The 12224-nt window shown below is 39.5% G+C and overlaps 1 protein-coding gene across 1 annotated transcript in view; it reads left to right on the top strand.

Annotated features, from left to right (window-relative positions):
* ACVR1 (activin A receptor, type I) overlaps positions 1-11440 on the top strand; it is a 104738-nt gene extending 93298 nt beyond the window's left edge. The window contains exons 9-10 of the mRNA XM_006880793.1: positions 9319-9449; positions 10208-11440. Of these exons, the coding sequence (XP_006880855.1) occupies positions 9319-9449; positions 10208-10342 (266 nt within the window). The 3' untranslated portion in view covers positions 10343-11440. The remainder of the gene's footprint in view (positions 1-9318; positions 9450-10207) is intronic.
* Positions 11441-12224: the final 784 nt, after the last annotated feature.

Here is a 12224-nt window from a genome sequence, read left to right as displayed (position 1 = left end):
CTTTGTGACTGTGATACCTCACTCAGCATAATGTCCTCCAGGGTCACCTATTTTGAATAATATTGCATGAGCTCCTTGTTTTTCAATGCAGCATAGTATTCCATTGTGCGAATATACCACAGCTTCTCCACAACAAGATAAAGGTGAATAATCTGATTGAAAAATGGGCACAGGATATGAACAGACACTTCACCAAGGAAGACATTCAGATGGCCAACAAGCACATGAAGAAATGTTCAAAATCCCTAGCTCTGAGAGAGATGCAAATCAAGACAACCATGAGATGATATCTCTCTCCAGTAAGACTAGCAAAATTTAACAGACCAGCAAGCAACAAATGCTGGTGAGGTTGTGGAGTGACTGGAACCCTTATTCACTGTTGGTGGGAGTGTAAAATGGTGCAACCACTGTGGAAAGTGATGTGGCGCTTTCTCAAAAAGTTGCAAATAGAGATACCATTTGACCCAGCATTTCCACTACTGGGAATATACCCTAAAGAGACCATAAATGGCATCCAAGTAGATATATGCATACCTTTGTTTATCGCGGCTTCGTTTACAATAGCAAGGAGTTGGAAACAACCTAAATGCCCATCAACAAACGAATGGGTAGAGAAGTTGTGGTATATTCGCACAATGGAATCCTTGTTCCTTTTTAAGGAACAACTTTGTTTACAACTTTGTTTGGGGATGCAGTCCACTGTTAAGTGTGTCAAAAATTATTTGTATCTCAGAAAAATTCTCACTGGCCAAGCTTCACTCTTCATGCAAGTGGGGACTAGGAGATACTAGTTAGGAAGAGCTTGTGCTTGGCGCAAGTACTTTGGAAAAATCTCTTGTCTTTAATCTTGAGCTTACCAGGGAACTCCATGTCCTTCTGTTCCTAAACACAACTGACTTGTGTGTATGAAATCTATGACTCCTCTGATTTTCTTCAGCAACTCAATGTGTGACATGTTTCACAATTTTAACTTACTACCTTCGTGCATATTAAGATTTGAACATAAAGAGGGATTGTTTAGACCATCCCCCCATATTCATTAATATCATCTATGCCTTATTAACATTTGGGCATATGTTGTTGATTGCCTTTGAATCAAACATGATTCATAGTGACTCCATGAACAAAAGGCCTGAAGCTGCTCTACAACTATTGACACTTACCAGAGTTCATAGAGTTTCCAGAGGCATGTTATTTAGGAAGCGGATGCCACTATACCAATGTTTAAGTAGCTTGAAGAGGAAATTGGAGGCAGGTTAGGGAAGAAGGACATTTCTGCTTGTTTTATAATTTCATATCCAGAATTTAGAGATCAAGGCTATAGATTCTGGCTATGCCATTTTAAATGGTGTCTTGCCAGGAAGAAGGCCTCCATCTGCAAGCTCCACGTTTCCCATTATCCATTGGTCCATGTACAGCCGCCATGACTTTTTTCCCCCCATAGCTGTTGTTACCTTGTCTAAGGTCTTTCAAACTCAGATTAATTTAAAAGAGAAGTATTTGGTGACTTTAAAGAAAAACCAATATCCTTGGACATAAAGTAGAAAGTAATTATATAAATAAGTACACAATTAATAATAATATCAGAAAGTTTTGCCCATTAATCCTATCACATTTTCTTATACGCCCCCTCAGAATATGTTAACTTAAAGTCCTCTCAGAAAGGCAAAGAACTATCAGTTCTCTAAAATGGTTTCGTTCTAATGACCTCAGTGCTGATAAAACGAGACCACTCTATGGACTTAAGTGCCAATGGCCTCATGTGTTACTAGGGTTTCTGATGTGAGTTCCAAGCTGGAGGATTAGGCACAGGACTCTGTGATTACAAGCAAGCACTCTGTTGGTGTTGTCGTTGTTAGGTGCTTTTAATTCAAGTATGACTCATAGCAACCCTGTGAACAACAGATCTGAATCTGCCTCATCCTGTGCCACCTCACCATTTCTGATACACGTGAGCCCATTGCTGAAGGCACCATGTCATTGGTGATCTTCCTCTTTTTTGCTGACCTTCCACGTTTCCAAGTGTAGCATTCCTTTCCAAGGACTAGCCTCTTAGCAGCATGCCCATAGTATAAGAGATGAGGCTTTGCCACCCTTGCCTCCAGAGAGCACGCTGACTTCACCTTTTCCAAGACATAACCTTTTGGCAGGACAGAAGATTCATTTCCTATGGACAGAGAAATTTGTTTGCTTATCTCATCACTGCCTGTTGAGAGGCAGAGTATGGGACTCTGATCCTTCGCTTTTTTATTAAGTATTTACCTATGAACTTTTCCTGTGTGCATATGAATGTTTTCTGAAGAAGAAAAGGAAGGATATGACCAGCTGACTCACATTTTATGTCTTGTGTTTTGACCTCTCCTTCTGCTTATTCAGTCTAACCAAGACCACAGTTCTCTATCTGCAGTTGAGAAATCCTCAAAGCTTTGAAAATCAAGTTTTCATAATGATTTTGGCAGAAAACCTGACCTGAGCGAACTCATTTGATGGTCAAACTTGACCTTAACTGACATGAGTCTATTTATAGCCCATGCTTTTTCCACTTAGTACAGTTCTTAATATTTACTACAGAACTGTGTTTCTCAGATTCTCAAGGGAGTGTCACATAAAACATGTTATATACTTCCTGTTATCTTTGTAAAATGGGGAAAAAATAGAAATTGGTCGAAAACACCCAACCTTAAGAATTTTGGACTTAAAATCAATATCTTATTCATTGTTTAGTCTAGAAACATGCCAGGTACTGTGTTAAGAGGAATCAGTTGAGCTTCCTCCCCACTCCCAAGTCTGATTTAAATGTGTCTGCATCACCTGCTTTGTGATTCACTGTTCGGATTTACTCATGTGTTAAGGATATAGATTGTTAATAAATTAATAGAATAAGCTCCTGTAGTCTAGTCCAGATATAACTCAAATGATTAACAGCTAACTTCCCCATGACTAGCTAAAGAAAACTCAGGCACCACAGTTACCCCTATGCACATAGGTTTGCCACTAGTTGGAGTGGATTCAGTGGCAGTTGCTGCTGTAACTGTGGTGGGGACGTTCAGAGAGGTGACTGAGGCAAGGTTGGCACTACTTTGTCCAGAGTTGTCGTAACAGGTCGAGGGGCTTCTTTTTAGAAGATAGAACGTATGAACTTAGTCCCAATGGAATAATAAGCAGAAGCTACTCAGACAAACTTGGGACGATGTGACGTACAGGTAGGAATGAGATGTAAACTCAGACAGTGACCCTGAGGAGTATTCCAGGCAGAAGGAAGAGCTGTAGAATGTCATAAAGGTGCCCTGCTAACAGAACCTCAGGTGGTTTTGTGTGGCTGACTCCTGGGATGTGTAAAGAACTACAGTGGTGTGGAATGTGTTTTATCGTGCAGTCCTGTGGGCAGTGGGATGTGGTTGTGATATAGGCAGAGGAGTAATGAAATGAGCTTTTCTTTTCACCTGTTAACTGAAAGGTCACTGGTTTGAATCCATCAGTCCTGCCTTAGGAAGGGAATGATGTGGCAATTGCTTCCCTAAAGATTTACAGCTTTGGAATCCTTAAAGGAGTCATTTTATCCTGCCATAAGGGGATCAAATTAAGAGTCAGAATACATGACAAGGGTTGGGTTTGGTTTACTTTTTATTTTATTGTATTTTTCTTGTTTAGGGTTTATATTTTGAGGGGAACATTTGTTTGGTTTTTCTCTCACAGGTCTCCTTTGAGGCAGTGGAGTGTAGTAGAAGTTTGTAGAGAAATTTGAGGCAGAGAGATGAAGCTATAGTTGTGAAGGAATGGATAAACCAGGGTGTAATAAGTATGGAGAAAAACCCAGAGAATTTCCTAGTTTGCAGAGGCTTAACTTTAAAAAGATCACGCTGGCATTTTGTGCTTTTTTAGAGCCCTGTCTAGGGTATTCCAGCTGATAGAAACTTTGGTATTATACTACACCCTATAAAGGCATAAATAGAGTTATGACAACTCAAAGACTTTCTTGGAGCAATGTAGCAAATGAGTGGCAGAGCTTTTGGTTGGTAAAGATGTTTCTTCCAGAGAAGAGAAAACATTCAATTAGACATATGCCCAAGGGTGGGGGGGTGGGGGGGAGAAAGATAAACTGTAATCCAAACCAGATACACATGCCATAAGTTGTGGGCGAGATGGTGGTGAATAATTTCTCTCATTTCTCTGTGACCTCTTTGCGTCACTGGCCTCCTCACACGGGAACGTAGTAGGGTGGCACAGTCTGTTCCTCCTTGACCACTCTTGAGAGCTCCTCTTCCCCTGCATTCCTGTATCATTTGTTGTGTGTACCACTCATTTGGCACTTGAAGTACCTTGTATTTTTAGTTACTTTTCCTGAATACATGCTGTCCTCTTTGCTGGCCCACGGCTTGGCAATTGCTCATTGGGTGCTGCCTTAAAAATTTAAGAGTTCACTTTTTTGCTTTGCTATCCTGATTGCTTGTCACTTGCTTGCAGGCAGCTATGAAAATCAGTTGTACGTAAACGTCATACCTTGACAATGTGTCTCTTTGTAATCAGCCTTCAACTTTTTTCCTTGTCTCCTGCTTTTCTCCCTCCCTTTTCCTCACTACTTATTTGCAGCCACAGGGAATTTCTTTCTCCCTATTCTTTCCGACATGGATAAATCCTTTCTAATTCTTGATCTTTGCACTGTACTGCTCCATCTAAATGAACACCCCTCTCCTTGGTCTTCCTTTGCCCTCCTAAGTAGACTTCCTTGGTGGGACAGCATGCTTGACTGTTACCAGAAGGATGGAGGTTCTAGTCCATCCAGCAGCACCTTAGAAGAAAGCACTGAGGAGCTAAAACCAGGCATTGAAAAGCCCGTGAAACATAAATTCTACGATTTTTTTTTTAATAAATTCTACTCTTTACCCATATACCCATATGAGGTTTCCATTGTCAGAGTCAGTCTGTGACAGTTGTTTTCATGTCACTTCATTTCATTCCTCCTTGCAAATTCCTCATCTCTCTCAGTCACCCCAAGTCCCGTGTCCCCTTGAAAATGTCCTTATATTTTCATTGCACCCAGCTTGTTGTTGTTGTTGTTGTTAATTGCCGTAGAGTCACAGGCGACTCATAGCAACCCAATGAAGGAGAGTTCTCAACGCTTGGGTGTCTTTCATCCTCTCTCCAGGTTCATAGGGTTTCCGGAGGCAAGCTATTACAGAAGTGGATGCCACTCCTCCTTCCAAGCTTGTTTTAATCGGTGAGCTCCACTCCACTCTCTGTCAAAGAGGACTATTGTTGTTGTTGTTATGTGCCGTCGACTCATAGCGACCCTATGTACAACAGCCCTAAACCCTGCTCTATCCTGCGCCAGTCGCATTGCCCTAGACACATCCATCCCAATTACCCCAGTCAGTGAATCAATCCACCTCATAGAGGGTCTTCCCCTCCTGCACCATCCCTTGGCCTGTATCAGATTCACCTTAGTCTCCAGAGTGACACCATGTACAAAAACGGACTTATATATGACATTTAAAAAACCAAAAGTATTTCCTTCTGTGACACCTGCTAGCTATCACTGTTCCCTGCTTCTTGTAATAGCTCTGTTGATAGTATGTCATTTAGCTTTTTCTTAACGTATTTTCCCCAGTATTCTCATCCTTGGGCCAAGGCCACTTCTTTTTATAGTCCAAGTTATGGGACATAGACTAAAAACCTTAAAAATGGTAGTTGACTTAATGTTGGAACTCACAAGTAAAAAATACAACTCAGTCAGTTGGTGTTGATTCCAACTCATGGCCCCTCTCCAGGACCACTTCCAAAGCTGCAGTGCTTACTGAAGCCAACTGCCACATCTTTTACCTGCCAGGGCTCAAACCACAGGCCTTCTGGTCAGCAATTGATTACCCAGTTCTTTGTGCCACCAAGACTCGTTAAGTAATAATATGGCTAAAAATTGTTAGCCTGCTGTCTTCTAAGGTAGAAGCAAGTTACTCTTGTTTTTTGTATACCGTCGAGTCAGCTTTGACCCTGTGAACAGCACATCTGAGCCTTGACCTGTCATGTGCCATCCTCAGTCTGATACGGTCAAGCCCATTGTTATAGAAAATGTGTCCATCTTGTTGAGGATCATCATCCTCTTCTCTGGCCCTACTCCCTTCTCAATCGGGTGTTCCTTTCTAAGGACTCGCCCCTCCTGACCACTTACCCAAAGAATGTGAGGCCGCGTTTTACCCTCCTTGGCTTTAAGGAGCACCGTGGTTGCAGTTCGTCCAATACAAACTTGTTTGTTCTTTTGGCAGTCCATAGAATGTTCTGTGTTCTTTGCCAATAACTCAATTCAAAAGTGTCGAGTCTTCAGTTATCAGTATTTATTGTGCAGCTTTCAGATGCATAGGAAGCCATTGAAAATATGGATCAGAATCAAGGGGTGGGGTGAAAAGAAAATTCTGGCAGTCTTTTTTGGTCAAGATTTCTTTTGCTTAAGAAAAAGGGATATTATTTATTTGACCTTTTCTTTCCTACGGTTTTTCGTTCTTTGAAAAACAAGAGCATGCCTTATGCTTTACCCTCCACAAGATGTCATACATGTAATGGGTGTGTATTGATTGAAGTTGTTGTTGTTATGTGCCATAGAGTTGCTTGCGACTCATAGTGACCCTATGTACAACAACCCTAAACTCTGCTCTGTCCTGTGCCAATTGCACTGTCTTTGATATACCCATCCCAATTACCCCAGTCACTGAATCAGTCCACCTCATAGAGGGCCTTCCTCTCCTGTGCTGTCCCTCAACCCTACCAAGCATGATGTCCCTCACCAAGGACGGGTCCTTCCTTAGAACATGTCCAAAGTCCTTTTTAGAACATGTCCAAAGTATGTTAGACGGAGCCTCAGAATCCTTGCCTCCAAGGAGCAGCCCGATTTAACCCTTTCCAGTATGAATCTGTTTGTTTTCCTAGCAGTCCATGATACCCTCAATACTCTTCTCCAGCACCACAGCTCAAAGGCATCAATTCTCCTTCTATCCTGCTTAGTCATTGTTCAACTCTCTGATGCATAACAAGTGATAGCAAAGACCGTGGCCTGTATCAGACGCACCTTAGTCTCCAGAGAGACACCATTGCTTTTCAGTACTTTGGTTGAAGTAGTTGTTTTCATTGAGTAGAAGGAGTTCTAAGTGACTAACCCCAAGGTTACTTTATTCAGGAGTCACCCAACCACGGTCAGGTGGAAACAGTCCTTAACTGGCCAGTGGTTGGCAAAAGAGAAGTGTGACTAATCCCAGCATAATCAATTAAACGGTCCTCCTCTTAAACGTGATTATTTTTGTTGAAACATAAGAGCATTTAATGAGATTAAAATATGAACACAAGAGAAAATGTCAGCTTTGTGCAGTGAAGTTCATTTTTGTCTATTACCAAAAGACATGTTTTTTAAAAATCTGACAATTCATTTCTTTATTCCCACTTTTACCTTTATAGCAAAATACCATTTTGTCTTATTTGTACAAAATGGGATAGAGTTCAGGTCTATTGTTCATAGTGTTGCAATAAGTGATAAGGCACCTAACAAAAACAACCACAATCTCTTTACCCTAGTGTTCATTGGGTCAATATAGATCATTGTTGACTCAGTAGCATTAAACAACAACAACAACAACAACCCCTTTCCAACAACCCCCTAGCCAACATTACCTCAATATCTGACTATTCAGGACTTAAAACCAGCCTGTTGAATGCATTTCTTGCCCCCCTCTCCAGGAAGTTCAAGGGATGGTGAAAGAAATTTCTCTTATTCCTTCCTATAAATTCATGTGGCCTTTAGAAAGGTTATCTCGCAGGTCCATGTACACTTGTGTATTTTGTGAAGTCCCATACTACTGCGAAAGGAATAAATAAGTTTTTGTTTGAATGCTTCCTGGGATCTGTACAAGAAAAGAAAGATGGGCAGAGCCCCTGAGATGAGATGCCCCAAGTCTCTTCAAAATCAACAGTCTATGCCCAAGATGAGCCTCTTTATGATTTGCCAGAAAGGATTTTTTTTTAGTCCATTGACTGATACACATTATAAATGCAATTATGCAGTCTGGATAAGTGATCTAAGGATGTAAGAAAGAGTATCAACTAGAAGGTTTTCTCTCTAATTTAGATTACTTTCTATTTTAAAAATGAACTTTATTTAGCATGAGTCTGTAAAGTTATTTATAATCTGTAGTATTTTTTTAACAGATGCCACTTACCATATCTAATCTCTTGCACAGACATTCTGTATTTGTAAGAATGGATTATCATCCTTAATTTCTATGATAAGTGAAAAGGGATTAAAGCTTATTGGGTAGTTTGTAGGAACTAGAAAAACCTTAATTATAATTTTCCTTAGAGCCTCTTTCCCTCGCCTGCAACCACTTGTAATGAATTTGAGAATAAAAGTTACATGGAGGTAGGAAAGAGCAGAAAGCCATGCAGGTCACTGGCCTTGTTGAAACACGATGAAGACGAAAACCAAGTGGATTTTCTTGATTTCATTTCTAAAAGGGGAAGAATATCTTTTCTTATTTCAAATGATAGTGTTTTTAATTGTTTTTGTTTATGGATATTTGTGAAAAGTAAGCAGTTGATACAATTTGGGGGTAGAGAAAGGGAGGTGATTCCTAATGTGTTAGAAATTATACAGGTACAAAAGTTGAAATTAATCTTTGGTATCCTTTGGGGTTTCTTTGAGATAAGGGAAAAAATTCTCTTTCTTAACCATTCTACCTTGTAGAACAGTTAAAGAACCATCAAACAGCCCTGTCTGGGACTTAGGCTAGTCAGTACATAGAAAAGAAGTAACTAAATGAAGACATGAATAGTATACATTTCACGTTTTATATTGTTCCCATGGGAGAGATGGTTTTGTTGCAATTCTTTTTTTCTCCTAATTGATGAAGTCATTTTATACTAAATGATAGTCATTTTAATGATGGTCATAGATTATTTGCTTCTGTTTTGTCTGTAGCTTCGTATTTATGGTTTGAAACCACTAGATCCATGTTTCTTCTTGCAATGTCATGTCTCTTTTTGGTCAACATAGTATATTATCCTGAATCTTTTAAAGAATTACTAACTGCTCATTTGCATTCTTTTGTTGTTTTATGAGAAATAGTCACATACTTTCCAGTGACAGTTGATGTTCTACTATTTTCTATAGGCTCTCTATTTACTGCCTTGTTCTCCTCTTATTTCGGGTCATCTTGAAATATGAAGAACAGAATCATTACTATGCCCTATTGTAGTCTAATCAGTGACACCCTCTAATGAGATTGTGTGGGAAGCTTAGTTCTCTTGCTAATCTAACACAATTCTTGTTCTTGTGTTTAGGGATTGTGGAGGATTATAAGCCACCCTTCTACGATGTGGTTCCCAATGACCCAAGTTTTGAAGATATGAGGAAGGTGGTCTGTGTGGATCAACAGAGGCCAAACATACCCAACAGATGGTTCTCAGACCCGGTAAGAGTGCCAGATACCCAGTTTTAAAACTGACCTCAGCTATAAAGTTTCAACTGTGTCCCCCTTGAGTGCTCTCTATGTATCTGTTGTTTTTCTCACCATGTCGTATGCAGAAGAGCCCCCAACTTAATTGAGTAGATTTGTATTCTCCTAGATTGGATCTCCTTCTTGAAGGATTGATAGCTGATAGATCATATTAATGAATGACAATAGTATCAGGAATTTCTAAGATTGACCAACATCAGGATTAATTTCAATGCTTGTGATTGCTGCCACCAGCCCTGGAGCTGAAGTTTCCATGTCTTTTACCAAGAGATTTTGAGTAGATGCCTTTAACTCCTTCCTCCCTCTGAAATTCAGAACACAGGTTGCTTAATGCCCAAAGTCTTGTGTTGCTGCTCTTAAGTAGTAGCAAATCTAAAACTATGAGAAATAACCTTATTTGCAAATGTCAGTATTATCTTGGAATTAGCATTAGTGTTTGTAGTACCCATAAAACCATCAAGGGATCTAGCATAGTATGCCTGGTAAAGTCACTTGGCAGCAGTGGGAGACCAAAGGTTAGACTTCATGAAACTCAAGAGTGTTTTTTTAAAAAAAACAGTAGCTAAGGCTTTGATTACTTATTTAGAGAAGAAAGCAATAATATCTTTTTAACTTGACAAGACTTGTAAAGCAGTTGACATGACATCATCCCACCTTCTCGGATCACTAGAAAACCTAGATGTCACAATGACATGTCTTCTGTTTCTCCTCAGACGCTCACCTCCCTGGCTAAGCTGATGAAAGAGTGCTGGTATCAGAATCCATCCGCGAGACTCACAGCTCTGCGTATCAAAAAGACTCTGACCAAAATTGATAATTCCCTAGACAAATTGAAAACTGACTGTTGACATTGTCATGATGTCTGGAAGGAAGATTGGATGTCGTTGTCCAGCTGGGACCTAATGCTGGCCTGACTGGTTGTCAAAACAGAATCCATCTGTCTCCCTCCCAGAGTGGCTGCTTTGACAAGGCAGACATCTTACCCAGCCATGTGTTGAGGAGACACCAGAACCACCCTAACCTCACTCAATGACTGTGAACTGGGCATTTCACAAACTGTTCACACTGCAGAGACTAAAGTTGGACAGACACTGTTGCAAAGGTAGGGAACTGGAGGAACACAGAGAAATCCTAAAAGAGATCTGGGCATTACGACAGCGGCTTTGCATCTTTCACGGGTCTCCGAGACACTCCCCACGGGAAACTCGAGGAGGTGGTGAATTTTTAATCAGCAATATTGCCTGTGCTTCTCTTCTTTATTGCACTAGGAATTCTTTGCATTCCTTACTTGCACTGTTACTCTTAATTTTAAAGACCCAACTTGCTAAAACATTGGCTGTGTACTCCATTGGTCTGTCTCTGGATCATAGGAATTCAATTTGGCAAAACAAAATGTAGTGTCAGACTTTTGCTGCATTTTACACATGTGCTGATGTTTACAATGATGCTGAACATTAGGAATTGTTTATACACAACTTTGCAAATTATTTATTACTTGTGCACTTAGCAGTTTTTACAAAACAGCTTTGTGCAGACGTTAAAGCTTATTTTTATGTGGTCTTATGATTTTATTACCAAAATGTTTTTAACACTATACTCCGAATGGACATTTTCTTTTATTATCAGTTAAATTCACCTTTTAAGTGCTTCACATTTGTATGTGCGTAGACTGTAACTTTGTTGTTTTGTTTTGTTTTGTTTTTTTTCAGTTCATATGCCGAACGTATTTAGCCATTACTCATGTGACACCACCGAATATATTACTGATTTAGAAACAAAGATTTCAGTAGAGTTTTAGTCCTGAACGCTGTGGGGGAAATGCATTTCTTCGGAATTATCCATTATGTGCATTTAAACTCTGCCAGAAAAATAACTATTTTGTTTTAATCTACTTTTTGTATTTAGTAGTTATTTGTATAAATTAAATAAAATGTTTTCAAGTCAAACACTGAAGTTATTTTTGCATGTATGAAAAAGAGCTGTGTTGTTCACAGCATTTTATTGGAGCAGAACATGCACAAAATGTTAGAACAACAAAACTCATCTGGAAGTTGAATTTGCTCTGTAAGTCTGATAATGATCTGGACAGGACTACTGAGATATTGTGTGACTTAAATTTGATATCAGAAAATAGTAATTTCATTTTTTTGGTTTTATTTTACTGTGTTCTTTTCCTCAGTTTCACTAACTTTGAGGTGATCTGCCTCCCTCACTAGTGTTTTGAATATAAATGAGGGGAGGAAAGGTGAAAGCATTTTTATTCTAATACTAAGGTTCTCTTACTTTAACCTTTCTGAGGAGAGATAATATTGACTTGATTTACTCCTTGTGTTCAGTAGGAGTGGCAAAGTAGGATATAGAGTACCTCAATGAAAGATGAAGTGGGAAAATTATAGAACATTACCCAAAGGAGGTTAATAACTTACTTAGGATACATTTTCTGGTTCCTTAGAAGTGATCCATCTCTTTCTTTACACACACATATATATAGGATTTACATCACGCCAGCCATATTTCCCCTTATTTTTATGGATACATATAGAAGACTATCCAAATCATAAGTGCGCAGCTTAGTGAATATTTATTTAAATTGAAAACAAATAGCACTTGGTCAACAAGCATCGCCAGCATTCCGGAAGTTCTTCCTGCTCCCTTGTACTCCCCCTACTCCAAAAGTAACTGCTATCCTGACTCCCAATAGCTTAGATTATTTTTTTTAAAGAAAAAAAC

The sequence above is a fragment of the Elephantulus edwardii genome, unplaced genomic scaffold (assembly GCF_000299155.1).
Source record: "Elephantulus edwardii isolate Elephantulus edwardi_28Jun2011 unplaced genomic scaffold, EleEdw1.0 scaffold00010, whole genome shotgun sequence".
In the NCBI taxonomy this organism is placed as follows: Eukaryota; Metazoa; Chordata; class Mammalia; order Macroscelidea; family Macroscelididae; genus Elephantulus; species Elephantulus edwardii.
This window is presented reverse-complemented; position numbering and strand designations above follow the sequence as displayed.